Source organism: Corylus avellana, chromosome 8 (assembly GCF_965113065.1).
Source record: "Corylus avellana chromosome 8, dhCorAvel1.hap1.2, whole genome shotgun sequence".
In the NCBI taxonomy this organism is placed as follows: Eukaryota; Viridiplantae; Streptophyta; class Magnoliopsida; order Fagales; family Betulaceae; genus Corylus; species Corylus avellana.
Window position 1 is genome coordinate 23,571,462 of NC_142497.1, and position 25,365 is coordinate 23,596,826.

Genomic DNA, 25,365 nt, shown 5'->3' on the forward strand with positions numbered 1-25,365 from the left:
TTTATTTATTTTCTATATAAACGGACAACTTAAGAATAGAGAAAGAGGAAAGAGGTACATTGGTCCCACTAATGAATAAGTTTCGTGTATATGTGTTTTGAATAGTAAAAAACAAACCAACAAACATATACATCTGTTTGAACGTGCGGCATTTTTTTTTTGGTCGGAGGCAGGCTTTTTCAATCCACTCTTATGGAGTAAATTTCGGTCTCATGCATCTTCTTCAGAAGTTTTTCTACACAAAATTGATTAAATTGGTGACTTTTAACGTGAAGTGTGGCCCAAAAAATTGTTTAAAGTCATGAAATATTAAACCTTGAATCTTGAAAAAAATGATACCTCAAGCCAAACGCCTTTAGCCAACCCCTCGGCGTTGAGCGTGCGGCATTTTGCTCGTTTGATATTTTGTGATGAATGACCGAAAGGAAGGGAGAGTCAAGAAAGGCACTTTAATATTCTCAGACTCAGTATCCAAATACTTGTGGCGTTCATTAAAGTACGATCCCATTGCGTCAAAACATTTTACATTTTTCTACATTGCAGCCAACCACCTTCCCAGAAAATCAAACACCGACAAGCCCACAAGTCCAGTCGAGGATTTAAAATAATTTTCTCTGAAAATAGATAGAACTACATTAAATTTATATACCGAGATCGTTTCAAAGTTGCTGACGATTCTTTGTTTGATCATATATTTCCATTATTTTCATCCACTGGGGGTGAAAAAGATGGCTCTCATCTTCATCAACCACAAATTCGTGAGTGGCCGTGACGGAGTCATGCTCAGAAAGACAGCACCCTCCCCAAGGTACTAAATTTCAAACTTAATATTTAACCCTAGTGTAGTGTAAGCTTCGATCATTCTAATACAATTTCAACTATTCAATCGTCTCCCTACTAAGTACCAAGGATTTCTCCCTTTTTCTTTCCTGTCAACCTTAATTTCCATGGTTTGCTCGCAGTTTGGTTGGTTTGCATGATTCGCTCGTAGTTGGAGTTTATTTGCTCTACTTGATTTGAATTCTTTGATCATTCATTTTATTTACAAATTGTTATAAGCTAGCATTTCTTTTTCTTCAGATCAATTGGGTTGCTTTGGAATTCAATTGTGTAACTTCTGATAGTTATTTCCTGTTATCAGGTCGATTACTCGGATACTAGAACAATTACCAGTGTTGGGTACTCCGAAAACTTTGAGACTTCTGACGTTCTTTGCGTTATTGGGATGTATCAGTCAAGAGCTTGGATGTATGGAGTATTTATTGTTTCATGGTTGTGCTGGTGGTCTTCACTACCTATCCTAGCACAGCCTTCCATTACCCACCCTAGAGAAGGTGATTTTGATTCAGTTTGCCCTCTTTTTAATTATTTTTTGATGATTCACAAGCTTCTTTTGGCAACCATATTCTCGAGGGGATGCTTGTTTAGGGGTCACACGCAGCACACGGAGACCTGTTTTATTTATTCATGAATCCTATAACAAGTGGTTTTGTAGTAAATTCAAATATTCACTTCCCTCTACTGGGATGTTCATGATGGTTAACATTTGTATTATTTTGCAGTAACGGCATTGCAAGCCATTCAGAGAAGTTTGATAGACCCCAATAAGAATCTGACTAATTGGAATCAGGGAGATCCATGTACGTCAAATTGGACAGGGGTTGTGTGCTTCAATACGCCATCAGATGATGGACATCTACATGTTGAACGATTGTATGATTTTAACCTTTGGTGATTTTTGTTTCTATTGGGTAGCACAATCAGCATGAATAATGTTGCACACTTCCTTTAATTTATAATAATTTTTCTTTCTTTATGTTTTAGAGCAATGCTATTTAGTAGACTCACACATGACTGCCATATAGTTAGCCGTTAGCGGTTAGTAACGGTTAATAACTGCCCACTTGTATAGTCCTGAGAGTTTACTAAATAGCATTTTTCTATGTTTTTTGTACCCTTGCATGATGATATGTATAGTGAAGTGCGTTAGCCCCTTAAGCTGTAGTCTAATAAGAACAATAAATAGCCGAATAGTCTGTTACACAATCTTATGGTATATCTGGTTTCTGTATTCCACTTCTAAACGGCTCATATTAGTTGTGCTAGGGAACAGATTTCCTTTATTCTGTATTCATTTAAGATTAAAAACAATGGTGCCTATATTCATTTCATTAGGATAAGGTCCATCAGCCACATGTTTCTGAATTTCGCTAGAGAAGACCACCAACATGTCTTAAATCAATTTGAAAACATATATATTTGTGATCTTTTCTTGTGTCCAGAAAATTAATTTGTAATGCTTTATCATATAATTTATTGCCTACAGCCTCAATCATCATCTCATGCCTAGCATTATATAAGATTTATGCTAGTCCAAAGTTCAGATATAAGACTATGAAACTTTAATAAAACTTGGGTATCAATTGCATGTGGGCACTTCCATGAAGAACTCACATTGGGTGCTTTAATAATTTTCCTATGGACCTCTTTTCTGCAGGCAACTACTAAAAATGAATTTGTCAGGAAGTTTATCACCAGAGCTTGGCCGCTTATCGAATATGAAAATATTGTAAGGAAAAGCATACCTGAAAGCTACTTTTTGTGCTGCCAACATCTTTATTTGAATTGAAGTTTTTGGATCACTATTTCCTCAATCTTTTGAAAGATTGTTATTCTTCACCCCACATTGGCATTTGGTTTATTCATCCTACTGATATGTTTTTCTTTTTACTCTATTAAAGGGATTTTATGTGGAACAACATAAGTGGGAGTATACCAAAGGAGATAGGCAATATTTCGTCTTTGGAACTCTTGTAAGTTGATCAGATCTTTTTCCTGGATAGGTTTGCTACTCAGTATTGTTATCACATGAGATATCATTATGAAGCACAAATATGCTACTGCTTCATGCATTTTCATTCAAACTTTTGATTTCTAAATAATGTAAGAGACTAATTTGCTTTATATGTTTGGTAGCGTTCTGAATACTTGGTTTTTTAATATGATATGCCCATGTTTTCAGGCTTTTGAATGGAAACCAATTAACAGGTCCCTTACCTGAAGAGCTCGGTTCTCTCTCAAACTTGGACAGAATACAAATTGACGAGAATCGCATATCAGGATCGATACCTATATCATTTTCAAACTTGAACAAAGCGAAGCACTTGTGAGTGTTTTTTCCGATGCTATATTCTCTAAAATCAGTTCTAAGATTACTAATGCTACTATTTCTCTCTCTCTTTTTTTTTTTTTTTTTTTCTTTTTCTTTTGCACCTTGTGAGCAGTCACATGAACAACAATTCAATTAGTGGGCAAATTCCGCCTGAACTATCTAAATTACCAAGACTTGTTCACTTGTAAGTTGATAATTGGTCATATTCATACTTTATAATGAGTTATCTGTCAGTACAATCTGTGAATCAGTGATCATCCTCAATTCTGCACCTACAGCCTTGTTGATAATAACAACTTATCAGGGTACCTTCCACCAGAGTTCTCCAAAATGCCAAATTTACAGATACTGTATGTGTTCTTCTTTCCTATAACCTAAATACATATATGTTTATCACATAAATACTGTTACCTTTATAGTCTTTTTTCTTAGCTTCTCAACTTGAACTAGGTTATGATTTCTAAATTTTATTTAAGTACTTTTTTGTCAACTTTCTTAATGCGTTCAGTATCTTTGTTTTGCAGTCAACTTGATAATAATCACTTTGATGGGACTACAATTCCCTCTTCTTACAGCAACATGTCTAAATTGCTGAAGTTGTAAGTGAATATTATTATCCTCTGTTTGTAACTAGGAATTTCAAAAGTATAGGAAGAGCAGGGCGCCAGCCTTGATGTGTGAGGCAGAGGTCCTTATTTGTTTTATGGGGAAACTTCACTTAACCCTCCTGAACTTTCATCGCTTTTGCAATCACTCCCCTAAAGTTCAAAAACATTCAATTTAGTGTATCAAACTTCTAAAAAGTTTGCAATGTCACCCCTCATTTAGGATTTTCTATTAAATCCTAACAGAGGCCTTGAAAATTCCCAAAACACCCTTGTTTTATATATATATATATATATATATTATAAATTTTACAAGGGTGCAAAGATCATTTAACCCCTTTGCCGTTTGATTTAACCCCAAACCCTAATGGGAATGGTGACATTGCAAACTTTTTAAAGTTTGATACACTAAATTGAGATTTTTTCAATTTTAGGGGAGCGATTGCAAAATAGATGTTCAAGGCAGTTAAGTGAAGTTTTCCCTATTTTTATTTGGGAATAACTTCAATTCGGTCAAGGCAAAAAGGGGGGTTTTCTGCCCACCACTCACAACTTGACACCTCAGCTTAGCACATAAACTCAAAATGAGAACAAAACACCATATTATTCCTCCCACATTGACCTGCCGCCCACCTCCGCCTGACACCGCCGCTTCCGCTTCCGCCCCCGTGCCACCCCATGGCCTAGGAGTGGCGGCGCGGGCCACCCTGTGGCCTGGGAGTGGCCGCACGGGCCACCCTGTGGCCTGGGGGTGGCCGCGCCGGCCACCTCGTGGCCTGGGAGTGGCCACGTGGGCCACCCCGTGGCTGGGATTGCCCACCGGCCACCCTATCTCCTCCCCTTGTGGCTGCTCACGTGGCCCAGCTCCTCCCCTTTGGCTGCTCTCATATATGATTTGGTGTTTTGTTCTTACTTTAATTTTTTGCATTTTTTTTTGTATTGATGACGTGTCACGTGTTGATTGGTGGGCAACAAACCCATGGTTTTTGCCAAGACCGTATAGAAACATCTCTCTTTTTATTTATTTTTGGCCAAATGATAGAGGTGGCTCTTTTTTCTTTTTTCTTTTTTCTTCGTTCTAAACTGTGAAACTAGAACAAAGTGGAAAATACTAGCAAAATGAAAATAATATAAGAAAGGCCGAATGGTACTTTGTTGGTAAGAATACATAAATGACTCAAAAACATTGATTAAAAAGGAATAGAAATGAGAATGTTACTTAACTAAGGCATGGAGGTTATTAAGCCAACTAAGGTGGCATGGAGGCAATTCACTTCATTTTTTAAACGTCACGTTCACTTCTACATTGCACAAGTTAAGATTCTCTATGATTTATTCTTTGCTGTTTGATATTTTATGTCAGTATAACCTATGCGATTTATACAGAAGCTATATTATCTTAAGAGTAACGCTAGAAACCACATTTTTATCCCATAATACTGATATGGTTATCGCAACCAACCTTAGAATTATTTTTTAACAAGGACTGATCTAAAAGCTAGTTGGTATTGCCACGTCAGCATTATGGAATATTTATGGAATAAAAATTTGGTTTCTAACATTACTCTTATCTTACATAGCTATTACAAACCTTTTATGTTCTTTGAAGCTTTTCTGGCAAGATGGCAACCAAGAAGTATGCATGTTCACATGTTCATGTCAAGATTTATAGTATTTTTGTTTTGGTTGTCTTGTTCTAGGAGCCTTAGGAACTGCAACTTGCATGGACCTATTCCTGATTTGAGCCAAGTACCAAACCTTTTATATCTGTAAGTAGCTTTGTTTTCCTTGTCATGCCATTGTATGATAATGAAGTATAAGCTTTTAAATTAGAAAAATAAATGCACCAGGATAAATAAAATTTTCTTTTACATTGTCAAAGACATCTCAGTTAGCTACTTGTACTTGGATTATATATTACTTTATATAAATTCCAGAGATCTCAGGTCAAATCAGTTAAATGGATCCATACCTCCAAATTGGCTTTTTAAGAATATCACAACCATGTAAGATTCTCCATCTTTCAATGACATGTCCTATGCATCTTTATCGTTTTGGTTTAAATTTAATTTCCGGATACTACAAAATATTTTCAAACGTGTCTTTCAGTTTTTAAAGATAATTTACACGAACAATTATCTTTACTTCAAAAATCTTTTGTTTGAACAATATGATCAGCTATTTATCCAACAACAATCTCACTGGAACGATTCCTCCCAACTTTTCGGGTCTTCCTCGTCTTCAGAAACTGTGAGTAGGCTCCCGCTTGCTCTTTCATCATTTTGTGTTTACTTATTTGGTTCAATGTTATTGTAAATCATTTCATGTTTATCTCAAGTTGAGTTCCACTTATCTCAACTATTAGATTTTTAAGTTACTAGTTAATATCAGCCAATAAATTAAACTGTTAATAAAATAAATGGCTTTATTTGGTAAATTATTCCCCATGGCAGGTCAATTGCAAACAATGCATTGAGTGGTTCAGTTCCATCCACCATTTGGCTAAATAGGATTTTGCACGGAACAGAAAGCCTTAAAGTGTAAGACCTGAACGAAAATGTCACTGTTTCCTTGGTTAAACTGTCTTTATCTGGTAGTGTGAGTGTGCGTGTGTGCTTTCACACTTCCAAGCATCTTGTTCCTGTACTGGTACAAGATAAGTTGATTCCTTTCTTTCTGATTGCGGCATGCTCTTTGTAAAAGTCAAAGTAATAACCTCCTGGGTTAACTTAAGAGGTTTGCAAGGATCTCGTACCAGATTATTTAAGTGATTTTGTGGATCTTTGATATTACAGGGAGTTGCAGAATAACAAGCTTTCCGATATTACAGGCAGCACTAGTGTACCTCCAAATGTGACTGTCTGGTTTGCTTCTATGCTGCTTCCCAATTTGTTTCATATGAACTTTATGTATAATGAAATGCATCTTCAAATTAATATGACTTCTTGGCAAAAGAGTATGGATGTGCTCCTTTTAGTTTTAATCATGAGGTGTAACAGTCACAGCACATTGATATAATGATCACCTCACCCATTTGATTGTTTACTTTCAGGCTTCAAGGGAATCCCTTATGCTCAACTACCAACCTAGTCCAGTTTTGTAGATCTGAAAGTGAGGATGAAAATAACAGCCAGAGTCCAATAAATACCACTTCTAATTGTCCATATCAAGGGTGCCCACCCCCTTATGAATATATCCCTACAGCTTCTGTACCTTGTATCTGTGCTGCCCCTCTGCTTGTTGGATACCGGTTGAAAAGTCCTGGATTCATAGATTTTCGCCCCTACAGATATGAATTTGAGCACTTCTTAACATCTACTCTTGAGTTATTTCTTTATCAGCTGCACATTGATTCCTTTGCATGGGAAGAAGGACCTCGACTGAGAATGTACCTGAAAATCTTTCCTGCATATGATGTTAACAAGAAGACTTCTCATAGCTTCAATGGGAGTGAGGTTCGGCGAATTAGGAGCAGGTTCATATCATGGAGTATTTTTGATCCTGACGTAATTGGACCTTATGAAGTTCTTAACTTCACTCTACTTGACGTTTATAAGGATGGTTTGTCTCAAAACCCTTATTTGATATATTTTGCGAGTGAGCCATGTTGAGGTTGGAATTAATGCTTGTTTACCATTTGAAGAATGTGCTACTTTTTCTCTAATTCATTTAATCTGTATCTTCAAATCCTTTATACTTAAAAGATAATCTTAGGCATGTGGCATCATTCTCAGTTTTGTTGTGGTGGTGCATACTTGTGTTTGTGTTCATATGAAGCCTGCCAAATCTTATCACTTCAAGTAACATGTGGTGTGTGTTTGTGAGTGGCACATTTAAGTGGAGGTAGCCCCCCTTTTGCTTCCAAATCTTGTTGAAGATAGGCCTGATTTTTAGGCAGTTCAATGCTTTCACCATACTGAGAGCTATGTTAAGTGGTTTGGCAGATATGGTTGCACTAATGTGATCCCGCACATACGTGAATAACTGCAGCTCTCAGTTCAGCATGATTCTATGTGTGACATCCCACATTACCTGGGTGTGAAAAAGATGATGTGTTTATATGGAATATGTTCTCTCTAATGATATGAGGCCTTTTAGGGTAGACCCAATAATAAAACCGTGCCGACTTGGCCCAAAGCGGATAATATCATACCACTTACAGCAGGGGTGTTACAAGTGGTATCAAAGCTACCTAGTAACGCTAGGTCATGTGGTACTGGAGCACTGTATGACGTGGTTTTGACGAGGACGTTAGGAATTTAAGAGGGGGAGTTTGTAACACCCCGGCCACATATTAGGAAGATGAAAAGAAGCCGACATAGAGTGGGTGGTTTATAAAGATAGTCATGAGTGCTAAGTCCCATATTGTCTAATTACTAGGTGAAACTGGGCTTTATAATGAATTTTAGGTAAGCTCCAAATTGACTAGTCATTTTGGAGTAATAGCACAGATGTGGCTAGAGCTTTTTCCTGAGTCTTTACAAGTGGTATCAAAAACACCTAGTAACGCCAGGTCATGTGGTACTAGAGCACTGCATGACGTGGCCCTGACGAGGATGATAGGAATTTAAGAGGGGGAGTTTGTAATACCTCGGTCCCATATTGGGAAGTCTGGTTCAGGGGAGCTAAAAACGGACAATATTATGTGTCATTGGGGTGAAGTGTTACATTATGTTTACTAGATAATTAAGTCGTGTTCTATATTGACCAAGAAGGCAGCTTTAAGTTCACACCATATGCCACTCATGGCTTGACCCCATGCGTAGATGAACTATGCTTTGGTTATATCTTAACTTCTTTCATGTATTCATATATGAGGTGGATATTCTTAAGATTGTCATGATTTTGTTTATGCTCATAGTTCTCACTAATGTCACAGGAGTCCCCATCCCTCCAAGGTCTGCTTTAAGCAAGGGCGCATTGGCTGGCATAGTATTGGGGGTCATTGCAGGTGCAGTTACATTGTCTGCAGTTGTTTCTCTCCTGATAGTAAGAGTTCGGATGAGGAAGTACCATGCAGTTTCTAGAAGACGTCATTGTGAGTATCATATGTCTATGATTTTTGGATGTTTAGATAGATGTTTCATGATTTTTCATTATGCCTATAGTTGTGTCTATTGTACATCCTGATTAGGCCTGTCAATCAGGCTAGCTGATGCTTGTCCAAGCTCACCCCGAGGTAGAAAGGCTCAGCCTGGCCCAAAATTGTCACTTTCTTATCCCTACCTCAGCTAACTTTGTTGGGAAAGTTTTGGCCAAGTTTGATTGGCTGTTAGTGGAAAAATTATTAAGAGATGAGAAAATTCAATGAAAAGAGTTGCATATTAGCTCCAACCATCTCTACGTTGAAGAACAACCATTTAACCACTACGTTAACAATTGGTTGACTTCAAAGCTTCAAAAAAATATTTTTAAAAGAATCCGTGTTAATCAGCTTCAATCTCAGCCTGTAACATGCTTATAGATTTTTTTTTTTTTTTTTATGCGCATTGTCATCATGCCTGTATTTAGACTTGTATTTGAAATATCAAAAATTTTGGAATTGTGAATGGAAATATAGATGCATAATTGTTTCGATTCTTTTAAATCCAATGGGCACGGCCTCTTTATATGAAGCGTCTATCATTATGCTTTAATTATTAACATTGAACCTGTATTTAATATACAGCATCCAAGGCCTTCATGAAAATTGATGGTGTGAAGGCTTTCACTTATAGAGAAATGGCTATGGCTACAGAAAAATTTAACAGCTCCACTGAGATTGGCCAAGGAGGGTATGGAAAGGTTTATAAAGGTATTCTAGCTGATGGTACAGTTGTTGCCATAAAACGTGCACAAGAGGGATCCTTACAGGGTGAAAAGGAGTTCTTAACAGAGATAGAACTGTTGTCAAGGTTACATCACAGAAACCTCGTGTCTTTAATTGGATATTGTGATGAAGGCGGTGAACAGGTGCTTTTTCTTATCCTAACTGAATATATGTGAAAATAAAATAAATACAAGGCTGGATTATCTATCAATCTTGTTGCTGAATCCATGAGGACATGCTCAGGGGAAAGCAAAAAAAAAAAAAAAAAGAATTCATGAGGAGACGATTCCTACTAACTTAGGAAATTGCTGCAGTAAAAACCAGAGATAATGAGAGCTATAATAGAAAAAAAAAAAAAAAAATGAAAGATTTAAAACCACATATATAGCTGCTTTTGAATAACTGCGAACAATAGAAGAAATCATACCCAATCTAGAGACGTTACATATGAGGTGCAGGTTTGTTTGTTAATAATGAAAAAGCATATAGTTCTTCGTAAGTTGTGGATTATTTGATGAAAAAAAAAAGAAAAAAAGCATAAACATCTCCTTTCAATGAGTTTGGGAGAATACATTTCTTCCTTCTCTTTCCATGAGTAGTATTTTTTTCTCCTGCAATATTGTTAGGCTTTCAAGATAAGGCCTAGTTTTTCTGGGTCTATGTTGCTCAATATTTGTTTGAACTTTTGCTTTGGAAAACCTTCAAGTGAGTATTGTTGTGCATGCAGATGTTGGTCTATGAGTATATGTCAAATGGTACTCTATGGGATCACCTTTCTGGTACACCTTATATTCGAGCTTTAAGTTTTCCTTTTATTGATCTCACTAATTTTTTTTTTCCAAGTGTTCGTCATTGCATATGAATGCAAGTGAAAAAATTGTATTCTAATTTGCAACAGTACAGTTTCTCTCTCTCTCTCTCTCCACCCCCCTTCCTGTCTTTTTTTCTTTTTTCTCTTCAACGAGCTAAACAAAATAATTTTTCTTTTCAAATTCTATATTACGTTCTAATGAGCTTATTGGTGGTTCACCTATGTAATAATACAGCCAAGTGTAAAGCACCTCTTAGTTTTTCTATGAGATTAAGAATTGCCCTGGGATCAGCGAAGGGCATCCTCTACCTACATACAGAAGCTAACCCTCCAATATTTCACCGAGATATCAAGGCCAGCAACATATTATTGGACTCTAAGTATACTGCAAAAGTTGCCGATTTTGGACTTTCGCGACTTGCCCCAATTCCAGATATTGAAGGGACTGAGCCTGCTCATATATCCACACTTGTGAAGGGGACACCGGTAAGACTCTTATAGTTGATGTTTACCTAAAATAATTATAAACTTCACGAGTTTCAATTTAAAGTTTATATTTGTATTTTTTGTATTTTAAAAGTAAGAAAAATAAAACTCAAACTGGATGAAATAGACTTATTAAATGTCGTAAGAGATATTATTGATGTCTATTTCTTTATCCTCTCATTCTTTGGATTAACTTTGCAGGGTTACGTAGATCCAGAGTACTTCTTAACTCATAAACTCACAAACAAAAGTGATGTTTATAGTCTTGGTGTTGTATTTTTAGAACTTTTAACTGGGATGCGGCCAATCACACGTGGCAAAAACATTGTTAGAGAGGTAAAACTTTATAGAACTGTTTAGATTCAATTTATTTATTTATTTTTTGGGCTTGGGGAGTCAATATACCAATGAGCTGGTTGGAATAGAAATACTTGGAGTAACGAATTTTACATTGTTGTTCAAGAATAATGAAAACAACTTTTAGTCTCTCTCTCTTCTGCTGGCCATATGTCATTTTAGACTATGCATTAATTGTCAGGAGAGATCTCCTCAAGTTTCAGTTATAATTTCAATAAATTAGTGCAGACAATTAATGATATCTTTATAATTTTCAACACTACTCTTGACTCAAGAGACCTCTTATGTATTAGATTCAAGTAAAAGCATACTTTGCAATTAAAAAAGTGTCCCCATTAAGTCGAACCAAAGTTGGAACTCCTTGCATACAGTTAGTATTTATTTATCTTTTATAAATTTAAGATCCTTTTTGTATTATCTTATTTTTTTAGGTACACTGGCTGAAATATTATCCTGCAAAGTAGTCTCCTGTAATTTGTTATAGTTTTCATCCATTTCAGGTTAATGCTGCTTATCAATCTGGTATGATCTTTTCGGTTGTTGATGAGGGAATGGGATCTTGTCCTTCTGAATGTTTGGTGATATTCGCAACTTTGGCCCTCAAGTGTTGTGAAAATGAGACAGATGCACGACCTTCAATGGTAGAGGTGGTCCGAGAACTTGAACGTATATGGCTTCTGATGCCCGAGTCCAACATCGGAATAGCAGACCCCATGGCCATTGCTGCTGAAAAATTAAAAGTAGTCACTCCACCATCATCATCCTCTACACTGAAGAATTCTAATATGTGGTCAGATGCATTTGTATCTGGGAGCAACCGTGTTAGTGGAGACATTTCAGACATCACGCCTAGATAGAAAACATTTTCATTGTCAACTTGGTTTTTGATTTTGTTTGTAGTCTTCTCCGTCTTTGTTTTGGAAAAGTTATAGTTAGAACAGTTGATGGTATGATAATGTTGCTATATAAACTGACATTGTAAAGTAAATAGAGTTATTGATAGTGAAGTACAATTAATAGGATATATAATTTACTGCTAATAAGTTTATGGAGTATATGTTGTCTGATTTGACACAAAAGGGTGCTGAAAATCCTAAAAGAGCTACGAGTCTGGCAAAAAAGATTTGGTTGAAGCTCTATAGTTTTGAAATTTGGCTTCATATACACATTGGAAATGGTTACTGGTGATTCTTTTTAACAATGCAATCTTGTTGTGAAGGGATATACACATTTGCTAATTAGGGATGCTTGCCTCAAATAGTCAGGATTCCAACACCAATTCTAGATCTAGGTCTTTTGAATTCTCCACCTGAGGGACAAGGGTTTTGGTTGTTAATGCTTTCTAGAGGTTTTTTTTTTTTTTTTTTTCTTGAAAATGTGTTCTTCTGATATAACATAAAGGTAAAAATAATTTTTAAGTGTTTTGTATTTTGGGTTGTTTGTTAATATTTTTGTTTTGAAAAGAGGCAAAAAAACAAAAGGTTGAATGTCTGAACTTATAAGGCTCCACTGAAAAGATCTTCTACGATCCAAAAAATTAATTTTTTTAAATTTCTATATGTAATAAAACTTTAGGAGAATGCAATCATCCTTTTTGCAAAGCAATTCATCAAGTTCACATTTTACCTGATTTTTCATTTCTAATATGGAGCTCATAATGAAAAAATTCTTATACTCCGAACATATGTTTAACAAATTTTGTATACGACCCCGTGTTTGGGAATGATTAGGAATTTAATAAAATTTTCGAGATTCTCATGTTTGGTTTATTAGGAATTATTTATCATTTTCAAAATGTCTTCATTATTTCTCTATTCAAGTGTATATGTTTGTTTGATTCAAAAGCACCCTACATCCAACTCTCCAAGTCCTTATCTATTCCATCTAATATTTTTCTTTATTTTATTCTTTTGGTAGTTGGAAAGTTTATTTTTATGGTCAGCCATTCCTCTCCCATTAATTAATTAATTTTCTTTTTAGTTAGAGTGAATGTTAAATCTGAAATTGTTTTTCATTACTCATAAATAGGAAAATATTACTTGAGACTTGAGTAGTACATAAATACTTGAATTCATCATGTCCGATAGGAAAGAGAAATGCTATGGTTTTTCTTAGTATTTTTTTTTTTGTGCTTTTATGATCCTACGTGGATATTATTTTTTAAAGGGTAAGTTTTTTTTTCTACTTAAATTTAGGAAAAAAAAAGTCATGGATTAGCTGTAGTGCAAGACTCTATACTATTAATCGGGAAAGCATTCCATTATATTTTGTTCAATTCCAAGACAATTAAATTTGTCAATATTTTCACATAGATCGTAGAATCTGTTTGCCGTTCGGCAAAGGCATTTGACATTTTAAATGTAGTAGAAATTGATTAATGTGAAAAATGTAAGAATGTTTAATTTGAAAAAGTGAAAAATTTTGTTTTATAATAATTTTTTAAAATTGAATAATAATAAAAATTGATTGATGTGATATAAAAAATAAGAATGATTGAAAGTTGAATTTTATTGAAGAATAGTATTGGGCCATTCTTGGCCTTTTGCCGAACAGAGTCCTAAACCCATCAACTTTGCCATGCAGATGCAGTCAAAAGATCGACGGAAGCCCACCCGTCGTTTTAGTGTCCTGTATAATCAATCACCTACATGCATTTATATTGCATATACAATAATACAATAAACACGGATAGAGAGAGAGAGAAGCACCTTTTCGAGAGTCAAAAAGAGGGAATTCAGTGAAATGAAAGCCGTAGAGGAGGCTTACATGCTGTTATTAAAATAACTGCTGTAGTTTAATCAATGGTCACGATTGAATCTAAAAGTTGACTTAATTTTAGAAGCTTTTAATAAGAGAGAGAAAATAAAATTTTTTTTTGAAAGATTCAATCTTGACCATTGATTAAACTACAGCATACATGCTGTTATTAAAATAACAGTATGTAAGCCGGATCCGTGGTTGTTTGTGGAAGCTGATTCATAATCGGAACGTCGTTTTGCAATTAAAGCTGATTCCCACAGCGCGTGTTGGTGAAGGCTGAAGAAGACGCGCCAACGAGGGAGAGTTTGACTTTTTTGGAATTTTATTGATGAGACTCGACCGACGACAGCCATGGCAGAAGATGGCGAAAAAAATAAATTCCCGAAAAGAAGGTTGGCCTTTTCGCTTAGACAAAGTGCATTTTAGGTTCGGCCAATGCTCCAAAACATGGCCCAGCAACCAACTACCCTCCCAGAAAGTCGACATCGCCATCCGAGAACAACTTCTTTATCAGCTCTAAAATTAGATACAAATGTATTAATATTTTATTTTTTTGTATTTAGTAGGCTATGTTTGCGAAGAGGCCCGGCCAGCACTGTAGCTGGAACGGCACTGTTCTATCTACAGTGCCGCAGTAAAAATTGACTTCTTGCTTTCTTTTTTTTTTTTTTTTTTGTTTTTTTTTTTTAAATAAAGCAAAATATTAAAAAAAAAAAAAAATGAGGAGAAAGGGGTGGTGTTCCAGCCACCCCTTGGCCAAAATGGGGTGGCCGGATCACCCCATTTTTGGCCAAGGGGGTGGCTGGGGCCACCCCTGGCCGATCTGGGGGTGGTTCAACCACCCCTATGGCCAAAGGGTGGTCCGGCCACCCCCTTGGCCAAAAAAAAAAAAAAAAAAAAATGCGGACTGGGTGCATTTGGGGTGGCCGGACCACCCCCAAGGGGCTGGGGGTGGTTTCGGCCACCCCATACCGGCTCCAGCCACCCCCTTGGCCAAAAATGGGGTGGTCCGGCCACCCCATTTTGGCCAAGGGGTGGCTGGAACACCACCCCTTTCTCCTCATTTTTTTTTTTTTTTAATATTTTGCTTTATTAAAAAAAAAAAAAAAAAAAAAAAAAAAAAAAGAGAGCAAGAAGTCAATTTTTGCTGCGGCACTGTAGCTGGAACAGTGCCGTTCCAGCTACAGTGCCGGCCCGGCCTCTTCGCAAACATAGCCAGAAAGTCGACATCGCCATCCGAGAACAACTTCTTTATCAGCTCTAAAATTAGATACAAATGTATTAATATTTTATTTTTTTGTATTTACAGAGCTGTATCCAAAGTTGCTGACGATTCGCTGTGTGATATTTTTGCGCCGTGGCTGAAAAAGATGGCTCTTATCTGCTTTACCCACGAATTCGTGAGCGTTATACACGGAGTCATGCTACGAAAGATACCCCCGTTCACACGGTATTCAATTTCAGACTCTTCTTTCTTGCTTCTACCATTCCAAGTTCATATTCAACCCTTGTGTAAGCTTCGATCGTTCTATTACAATTTCAACTATTCAATGCTTCCCTACTAAGGTACTAAGGATTTCTCCGTTTTTCTCTTTCGTCTCAATCTTAATTTGCATGGTTTGCTCGCTGTTTGGTTGGTTTTTTTTTCTTCTCAAGCTGAATGGGACGAGAATTTTGACGGGTTTTCTTTGTTTTGTTGCCCAGTCGTTGGAGCTTTTTGCTCTACTTAGATTTGAATTCTTTGATCATACATTTTATTTACAAATTGTTATAAGCTACTACTTCTTTTTCTTCAGAGCAATTGAGTTGCTTTGGAATTCAATTGTTATTTCCTGTTATCAGGCCGAGTAGTCGGATACTACAAAAATTCCCAGTTTTGGGTACTCGGAAAAATTTGAGACTTCTGACGCTCTTTGCGTTATTGGGATGTATCATTCAAGAGCTTGCACGTATGGAATATATATTGTTTCATGCTTGTGCTGGTGGTCTTCACTACTTATAGGAGGAGCACAGCATCACTTTACCGACCCTATAGAAGGTGATTTTGATTCAGTTTGCCCCCTTTTTTAATTATCTTTTCATGATTCTCAAGCTTCTTTTGGCAACCATATTCTCGAGGGGATGCTTGTTTAGAGGTCGCACGCAGCACATGGAGGCCTGTGTTATTTATTCATGAATCCTATACCAAGTGATTTTGTGGTAAATTCAAATATTCACTTCCCTCTACTGGGATGTGAATAGTGTTGCATATAGTTGAGCAGTAGCTCTTTTTTGAGTGTATATGCTCAAAATTGGGTCTGCTAACATTGTTGATGTATATTTTTAAATTAACTCTTCTTTCCTTTAATGTGGAAACCTGATACTAGAACTAGAGAAACACAAGGACCAGACCAGCAAAGGTTATGAACTTTTTAAATGTTCATGTTGATGAAATGATGGTTAACATTTGTATTAATTTGCAGTAACGGCATTGCAAGCTATCAAGAGAAGTTTGATAGATCCCTATAAGAATCTGAGTAATTGGAATCAAGGAGATCCATGTACGTCAAATTGGAGAGGGGTTGTGTGCTTCAATACGACATTAGATGATGGATATCTACATGTTCAACAATTGTATGATTTTAACCTTTCTTGATTTTTATTTCTATTGGGTAGAATAATCAGGATGAATAATGTTGCACACCTCCTTTAACTTATAATACCCTTTTCTTTTTGTACCCTTGCATGATGATATGTATAGTATTCCACTTCTATACTGCTCATATTAGTTGTGCCAGGGAACAGACTCCCTTTATTCTGCATTCATTTAAGATTAAAGACATTGGTGGCTATATGCATTTCATTAGGATAAGGTCTGTCAGCCACATGTTTCTGAATTTTGCTAGAAAAGATCACCAACATGTCTTAAATCAATTTGAAAAAATATATATATGACCTTTTCTTTTGTCCAGAATTAATTTGTAATTGCTTTATCATATAATTTATTGCCTACAGACTCAATCATCATCCCATGCCTAGCATTATATTAGGTTTATACTATTCCAAAGTTCAAATATAACGTATAAGACTATCAAGCTTTAATAAAACTGGGTATTAATTGCATGTGGGGTGCTTCCATGAAGAACTCGCATTAGGTGCTTTAATAATTTTTCTATGGACTTCTTTTCTGCAGGCAACTACTAAAAATGAATTTGTCAGGAAGTTTATCACCAGAGCTTGGCCGCTTATCGAATATGACAATATTGTAAGGAAAAGCATACCTGAAAGCTACTTTTTGTGCTGCCAACATCTTTATCTGATTAGAAGTTTTTGGATCCCTCTTTCCTCAATCTTTTGAAACATAGTTATTCTCCTCCCCACATTGGCATTTGGTTTATTCATCCTACTTATATATTTTTCTTTTTACTCCATTATAGGGATTTTATGTGGAACAACATAAGTGGGAGTATACCAAAGGAGATAGGCAATATTACGTCTTTGGAACTCTTGTAAGTTGAACAGCTTTTTTTTGCCGGATAGGTTTGATACTCAGTATCGTTATCACATGAGATACCATTATGAAGTACAAATATGCTACTACTTCATGCATTTTCATTCAAGCTTTTGATTTCTAAGTAATGTAAGCAATAGTACTTTTGTCTGAACTAGTTTACTTTATATGTTTGGCATTGTTCTGAACACTTGGTTTTTTAATATGATATGCCCATGTTTTCAGGCTTGTGAATGGAAACCAATTAACAGGTCCCTTACCTGAAGCGCTCGGTTCTCTCTCAAACTTGGACAGAATACAAATTGACGAGAATCGCATATCAGGATCGATACCTATATCATTTTCAAACTTGAACAAAGCGAAGCACTTGTGAGTGTTTTTTCCGATGCTATATTCTCTAAAATCAGTTCTAAGATTACTAATGCTACTATTTATCTTTTTTGTTTTCTTTTTCTTTTTCTTTTGCACCTTGTGAGCAGTCACATGAACAACAATTCAATTAGTGGGCAAATTCCACCTGAACTATCTAAATTACCAAGACTTGTTCACTTGTAAGTTGATAATTGGTCATATTCATACTTCATACTGAGTTATCTGTCAGTACAATCTGTGAATCAGTGATCATCCTCAATTCTGCACCTACAGCCTTGTTGATAATAACAACTTATCAGGGTACCTTCCACCAGAGTTCTCCAAAATGCCGAATTTACGGATACTGTATGTGTTCTTCTTTCCTATAACCTAAATACATATATGTTTATCACATAAATACTGTTACCCTTATAGTCTTTTTTCTTAGCTTCTCAACTTGAACTAGGTTATGATTTCTAAATTTTACTTAAGTACTTTTTTGTCAACTTTCTTAATGTGTTCAGTATCTTTGTTTTGCAGTCAACTTGATAACAATCACTTTGATGGGACTACAATTCCCTCTTCTTACAGCTACATGTCTAAATTGCTGAAGTTGTAAGTGAATATTATTATCCTCTGTATGGAACTAGGTATTTCAAAAGTAAAGGAAGAGAAGTGTGCCAGCCTTGATATGTAAGGCAGAGGTCTTTATTTAATTTTTGGCCAAATGACAGAGGAGGCTCTTTTTTCTTTTTCTTTCTATCTTTTTCTTCTTTTTTTTTTTTCTTTTTTTTTTCTTTTTTTTTCTGTCTTTTCCTCCTAAACTGCAAAACTAAAACAAAGTGGAAAATACTAAATGAAAATAATATAAGAAAGGCAGAATCGTACTTTGTTGGTAAGAATACATAAGTTACTCACAAAATGAAAATAGTATAAGAAAGGCAGAATGGTACTTTGTTGGTAAGAGTACATAAATTACTCAAAAACATCGATTAAAAAGGAATAGAGATGGGAATGCTACTTAACTTAGATGTCGAGGCTCTTAAGCCAACTAAAGTGGCATGGAGGCATTTGATTGCATTTTTTAAACATCAGGTCCAGTTCTACACAGCAGAAGCTAAGATTTTTTATGATTTATTCTTTGCTGTTTGATATTTCATGTCACTTTGTATAATCTGTGTGAATTGTACGGAAGCTATATTATCTTAATTAGCTATCACAAACCTTTCATGTTCTTGGAAGCTTTGCTTGCAAGATGGTAACCAAGAAGTATGCATGTTCACATGTTCATGTCAAGATTTATAATATTTATGTTTTGGTTATCTTGTTCCAGGAGCCTTAGGAACTGCAACTTGCAAGGACCTATTCCTGATTTGAGCCAAATACCAAACCTTTATTATCTGTAAGTTGCATTGTTTTTTTTCTTAGTCATGTTATTATAAGATAATGCAGTATAAGCTTTTAAATCAGAAAAATAAATGCACCCAGTTGAATAAAAATTTCTTTTACATTGTCAAAGACATCTCAGTTAGCTACTTGTACTCGGGTTATATTTTACTTTATATAATTTCAGGGATCTCAGTTCAAATCAGCTAAATGGATCCGTACCTCAGTATAGGCTTTCTGAGAAAATCACAACCATGTAAGATTCTCCATCTTTCAAATGACATGTCCTACACATCTTTATCGTTTTTCTTTAAATTTAATTTCCAGATACTACAAAGTATGTTCAAACGCGTCCTTCAGTTTTCAAAGATAATTTACATCAGCAATTACCTCGACTTTGAAAATGAATTGTTTGAACAATATGTTCAGCTATTTATCCAACAACAATCTTACTGGAACGGTTCCTGCCAACTTTTCGGGTCTTCCTCATCTTCAGAAACTGTTAGTAGGCTCCCACTTGCTCTTTCATCATTTTGTGTTCATTTGCATGTTTCAATGTTACAGTAAATCATTTCATGTTTATCTCCAGTTGAGTTCCACTTATCTGAACCATTATATTTTTTAGTTACTAGTTAATATCAGCCAATAAATTAAACTGTTAACAAATTAAATGGCTTTATTTGGTAAATTATTCCCCATTGCAGGTCAGTCGCGAACAATTCATTGATTGGTTCTGTTCTATCCACTATTTGGCAAAATAGGACTTTGAACGGAATGGAAAGCCTTAAAGTGTAAGACTTGAATGAAAATATCAGTGTTCCCTTGGTTAAACTGTCTTTGTCTGGTGGTGTGAGTGGGCATGTGTGCTTTCACACTTCCAAGCATCTTGTTCTTGTGCTGGTACAAGATACGTTGATTCCTTGCTTTCTGATTGCGGCATGCTCTTTGTAAAAGTCAAAGTGTTATAACCTCCTGGGTTAACTTAAGAGGTTTGCAAGGATCTCATACCAGATTTTTTAAGTGATTTTGTGGATCTTTGATATTACAGGGAGTTGCAGAATAACAAGCTTTCCAATATTACCGGCAGCACTAGTGTACCTCCAAATGTGACTGTCTGGTTTGCTTCTATACTGCTTCCCAATTTGTTTCATATAAACTTTATGTATAATGAAATGCATCTTCAAATTAATATGACTTCTTGGCAAAAGAGTATGGATGTACTCCTTTTAGTTTTAATCATGAGGTGTAACAGTCACAGGACATTGATATAATGATCATCTCACCCGTTTGATTGTTTACTTTCAGGCTTCAAGGGAATCCCTTATGCTCAACTACCAATCTGGTCCAGTTTTGTGGATCTGAAAGTGAGGATGAAAATAATAGCCAGAGTTCAACAGATACCACTTCTAATTGTCAATCTCAAGAGTGCCCACCCCCTTATGAATATTTCCCTACATCTCCTGTACCTTGTTTCTGTGCTGCCCCTCTGCTTGTTGGATATCGGTTGAAAAGTCCTGGATTCATAGATTTTCGCCCCTACAGATATGCATTTGAGGACTTCTTGACATCTGCTCTTAAGTTATTTCGTTATCAACTGTACATTGATTCCATTACATGGGAAGAAGGACCTCGACTCAGAATGTACCTGAAAATATTTCCTGTAAATGATGTTAACGAGAATTCTCATATCTTCAATGGGAGTGAGGTTCAGCGAATTATGAACATGTTCATATCATGGAAAATTAATGATCCTGGCGTATTTGGACCTTATGAAGTTCTTAGCTTCACTCTACTTGACATTTATAATGATGGTTTGTCTCAAAACCCTTATTTGATATATTTTGCGAGTGAGCCATGCTGAGGTTGGAATTAATGCTTGTTTACCATTTGAAGAATGTGCAACTTTTTCTCTAATTTATTTGGCCTGTACCTCCAAATCCTTTATACTTAAAAGATAATCTTAGGCATGTGGCATCAATCTCTGTTTTATCGTGGTAGTGTAGTGGTTACTTGTGTTTGTGTTCATATAAAGCTTGCCTATTCTTCTCACTCGGAGTAAAATGTGGTGTGTGTTTGTGAGCGGCACATTTAAGTGGAGGTAACCCCCCCCCCCCCCCCCCCCCTCCCCACTTCTTTTGTTTGCTTCCCAATCTTGTTGAAGATAGCCCTGATTTGTATGCAGTTCAATGCTTTCCCCATACTGAGAGCTATGTTAAGTGGTATGGCAGATATGGTTGCACTAATGTGATCCAGCACATAAGTGAATAACTGCAGTGCTCAGTTGAGCATGATTCTATGTTTGCTGGATAATTAAGTCATGTTCTATATTGACCAAGAAGGCAGCTTTAAGTTCACACCATATGTCACTCATGGCTTGACCCCCATGCATGGATGAACTATGCTTTGGTCGTATATTACCCTCTTTCGTGTGTTCGTATATGAGGTGGATATTCTTAAGATAGTCGTGATTTTGTTTATGCTCACAGTTCTCACTAATGTCACAGTGATTTCCACCTCTCCAAGGTCTGCTTTAAGCATGGGCGCATTGGCTGGCATAGTATTGGGGGCCATTGCAGGTGCAGTTGCATTGTCTACAGTTGTTTCTCTCCTGATAGTAAGAATGCGGATGAGGAAGTACCATGCAATTTCTAGAAGACGTCATTGTGAGTATCTTATGTCTATGATTTTAGGATGTTTAGGTAGATATTTCATGATTTTTCATTATGCCTATAGTTGTGTCTATTGTACATCCTGATTAGGCCTGTCAATCAGGCTGGCTGATGCTTGTCCAAGCTCACCCCGAGGTAGAAAGGCTCAGCCTGGCCCAAAATTGTCACTTTCGGCCAAGTTTGATTGGCTGTTAGTGGAAAAATTATTGAGAGATGAGACACTTCAATGAAAAGAGTTGCATATTAGCTCAAACCATCTCTAAGTTGAAGAACAACCAGTTCACCACTATGTTAACAATGCAGTTGACTCCAAATCATAAAAAAATATTTTTTAAAAGAATCCGTGTTAATCAGCTTCATCTCAGGCTATAACATGCTTATTGATTTTTTGTGTGCGTTGTCATCATGTCTGTATTTAGACTTGTATTTGAAATATCAGAAATTTTGGAATTGTGAATGGAAATATATATGCATAATTGTTTCGATTATTTTAAATCCAGTGGGCACAGTCTCTTTATATGAAGCGTCTATCATTATGCTTTAATTATTAACATTGAACCTGTATTTAATATACAGCATCCAAGGCCTTCATGAAAATTGATGGTGTGAAGGCTTTCACTTTTAGAGAAATGGCTATGGCTACAGAAAAATTTAACAGCTCCACTGAGATTGGCCAGGGAGGGTATGGAAAGGTTTATAAAGGCATTCTAGCTGATGGTACAGTTGTTGCCATAAAACGTGCACAAGAGGGATCCTTACAGGGTGAAAATGAGTTCTTAACAGAGATAGAACTGTTGTCAAGATTACATCACAGAAACCTCGTGTCTTTAATTGGATATTGTGATGAAGGCGGTGAACAGGTGCTTTTTCTTATCCTAACTGAATATATGTGAAAATAAAATAAATACAAGGCTGGATTATCTATCAATCTTGTTGCTGAATCCTTGAGGACATGCTCAGGGGAAAGAAAAAAAAAAAAAAAAAAACAAATAATGCATGAGGAGACTATTCCTTTTAACTTAGGAAATTGCTGCAGTAAAAACCAGAGATAATGAGAGCTATAATAATAAAAAAAAATAAAATAAAAAAAAAAAATAAAAAAAAAAGAAGAAAGATTTAAAACATCATATAAATCTTTGAGGTTACAGAGAGGTTACACAGGTGCTGGTTTGTTAATAATGGAAAAGTAAATAGTTCTTCATTAGTTGAGGAATATTTGATTAAAAAAATGCATAAAAGTCTCCTTTCAATGAACTTGGGAGAATACAGTTCTTCCTTCATTTTTCATGAGTAGTATTTTTTTCTCCTGCAAAATTGTTACACTTTGAAGATAAGGCCTAGTTTTTCTTGATCTTTGTTGCTGAATACTTGTTGAAATTTTTGTTTGGGAAAAGCTTCAATTGAGTATTGTTGTGCATGCAGATGTTGGTCTATGAGTTTATGTCAAATGGTTCTCTAAGGGATCACCTTTCTGGTACACCTTATATTCGTCCTTTAAGTTTTCCTTTTATTGATCTCACTACATTTTTTTTTCTGTACTTTAAGGTATCACCTTTCTGGTACACCTTATATTCATCCCTTTAAGTTTTCCTTTTATTGATCTCACTAATTATTATTTTAAAAAAAAAAAAAAAAAATTCTGAGTGTTCATCATTGCATATGAATGCAAGTGAAAATTGTAATCTATAATTTTCAACAGTATGGTTTCTCTCTCTCTCTCGTCTTTTTTTCTTTTCAAGGAGCTGAACAGAATAATTTGTCTTTTCAAATTCTTTACTACGTTCAAATGAGCTTATTGGTGGTTCACGTATGTAATAATACAGCCTCCAAGTCTAAAGAACCTCTTAGTTTTGCTATGAGATTGAGAATTGCCCTGGGATCAGCTAAGGGCATCCTCTACCTGCATACGGAAGCTAACCCTCCAATATTTCACCGGGATATCAAGGCCAGCAACATATTATTGGACTCTAACTATACGGCAAAAGTTGCCGATTTTGGACTTTCGCGACTTGCCCCAATTCCAGATATCAAAGGGACTGTGCCTGCTCATATATCCACAATTGTGAAAGGGACTCCAGTAAGACTCTTATAGTTGATGTTTGCCAAAAAGAATCAGAACTTCACAAGTTTCAACTTTAAGTTTATATTTGTATTTTTTATATTTTAGAAATATGTGAAATAAAACTCAAACTGGATGAAATAGACATAAAATGTCCCAAGAGATATAATTGATGTCTATTTCTTTATCCTCCCATTTTTTGTATTAACTTTGCAGGGTTACCTTGATCCGGAGTATTTCTTAACTCATAAACTCACGAACAAAAGTGATGTTTATAGTCTCGGTGTGGTATTTCTAGAACTCCTAACTGGGATGCGGCCAATCACACATGGCAAAAACATTGTTAGAGAGGTAAAACTTTATAGATCTGTTTATAGTATTTTTTATTTTTTTATTTTATACTTTTAGTGAACGAATTTTAATTTGCTATAGTTTTTATCCATTTCAGGTCAACGTCACATATCAATCTGGTAAGATCTTTTCGGTTATTGATGAGAGGATGAGATCTTGTCCTTCTGAATGTTTGGTGATATTCGCAACTTTGGCCCTCAAGTGTTGCCAAGATGTGACAGATGCACGACCTTCAATGGCAGAGGTGGTCCGTGAACTTGAACGTATATGCCTTATGATGCCTGAGTCCGGCATTAGAATAGCAGACCCCATGGGAGTTGATGCTGAAAAAACAGTGACTCCACCGTCATCATCCTCTACATTGAAGAATTCTGATATGTGGTCAGATGTATCCGGAAGCAACCTTGTTAGTGGGGACATTTCAAGCATCACGCCTAGATAGAAAACTTGGTTTTTGATTTTGTTTAATTTGTAGTCTCACACTCTTTCTTTTTTACAATTTGTTTTGGGAAAGTTATAGTTAGAACAGTAGATGGTATGATAATGTTGCTACATAAACTGACATTGTAAAGTAAACAGAGTTATTGATAGTAAAATACAATTAACAGGATATATAATTTTACTGCTCAAAAGTTTATGGTGTCTGATTTGACACAAAAGGGTCCTGAACCTACTACTCTATGGCGAAAAAGATTTGGTTGAAGCACTAGTTTTGAAATTTAGCTTCATATACACATTGGAAATGATGGGCAGTGATTCTTTTCTACAATGCAATCTTGTTGTGAAGGGGATATACAGATTTGATCAGTTGTACATTTGCTTAGGGATGCGGAACTATAATTCCTTATGTAATACTATAATTATTGATCAACGACTAAAAAAATTAATATTTAAGACCCTCAAATCACACGCTAACATATCAAAAAGTTATAAAATAATTATAATTTTAGCATTTTTCTTCTCACAATTTTTTTATAACTTGTTAACTCGGGTTGGCATTTGATTGGATTGGAGTCACGATAGCCACAAAAAAAATTATCACTCTCTAATCACGTATTT

General features: G+C 35.8%; 2 protein-coding genes across 10 annotated transcripts; both read left to right on the forward strand.

Annotated features, from left to right (window-relative positions):
• The first annotated feature begins 356 nt into the window (after positions 1 to 356).
• Positions 357 to 12,295, forward strand: LOC132163198 (putative LRR receptor-like serine/threonine-protein kinase At1g06840). Of its 7 annotated transcripts, none has more exons than XM_059573390.2 (21): positions 357 to 808; positions 1,142 to 1,334; positions 1,563 to 1,713; positions 2,498 to 2,569; positions 2,742 to 2,813; positions 3,023 to 3,166; positions 3,285 to 3,356; positions 3,451 to 3,522; positions 3,697 to 3,771; positions 5,478 to 5,546; positions 5,715 to 5,783; positions 5,956 to 6,027; positions 6,231 to 6,317; positions 6,573 to 6,641; positions 6,830 to 7,338; positions 8,657 to 8,815; positions 9,446 to 9,729; positions 10,314 to 10,365; positions 10,633 to 10,883; positions 11,085 to 11,219; positions 11,741 to 12,295. In XM_059573390.2, the coding sequence occupies exons 2-21, from the start codon at positions 1,226 to 1,228 to the stop codon at positions 12,095 to 12,097; spliced, it is 2,880 nt and encodes a 959-aa protein (XP_059429373.2). In that variant the 5' UTR covers positions 357 to 808; positions 1,142 to 1,225; the 3' UTR covers positions 12,098 to 12,295. The 7 variants fall into 7 exon arrangements, with proteins under 7 accessions (XP_059429373.2, XP_088374994.1, XP_088374995.1 ...); XM_088518868.1 differs by having other exon boundaries at positions 5,724 to 5,783; XM_088518869.1 differs by having other exon boundaries at positions 1,235 to 1,334.
• Positions 12,296 to 15,569: 3,274 nt separating this feature from the next.
• LOC132163200 (putative LRR receptor-like serine/threonine-protein kinase At1g06840) lies at positions 15,570 to 24,955 on the forward strand. 3 transcript variants are annotated; one of them, XM_088518872.1, is made up of 20 exons: positions 15,570 to 16,038; positions 16,463 to 16,613; positions 17,173 to 17,244; positions 17,417 to 17,488; positions 17,716 to 17,859; positions 17,970 to 18,041; positions 18,136 to 18,207; positions 18,382 to 18,456; positions 19,175 to 19,243; positions 19,415 to 19,483; positions 19,657 to 19,728; positions 19,932 to 20,018; positions 20,276 to 20,344; positions 20,533 to 21,038; positions 21,732 to 21,890; positions 22,473 to 22,756; positions 23,319 to 23,371; positions 23,697 to 23,973; positions 24,172 to 24,306; positions 24,404 to 24,955. In XM_088518872.1, the coding sequence occupies exons 1-20, from the start codon at positions 15,927 to 15,929 to the stop codon at positions 24,746 to 24,748; spliced, it is 2,895 nt and encodes a 964-aa protein (XP_088374998.1). In that variant the 5' UTR covers positions 15,570 to 15,926; the 3' UTR covers positions 24,749 to 24,955. The 3 variants fall into 3 exon arrangements, with proteins under 3 accessions (XP_088374998.1, XP_059429384.2, XP_059429385.2); XM_059573401.2 differs by having other exon boundaries at positions 23,319 to 23,370; positions 23,720 to 23,973; positions 24,404 to 24,954; XM_059573402.2 differs by lacking the exon at positions 20,276 to 20,344 and having other exon boundaries at positions 23,319 to 23,370; positions 23,720 to 23,973; positions 24,404 to 24,954.
• Positions 24,956 to 25,365: the final 410 nt, after the last annotated feature.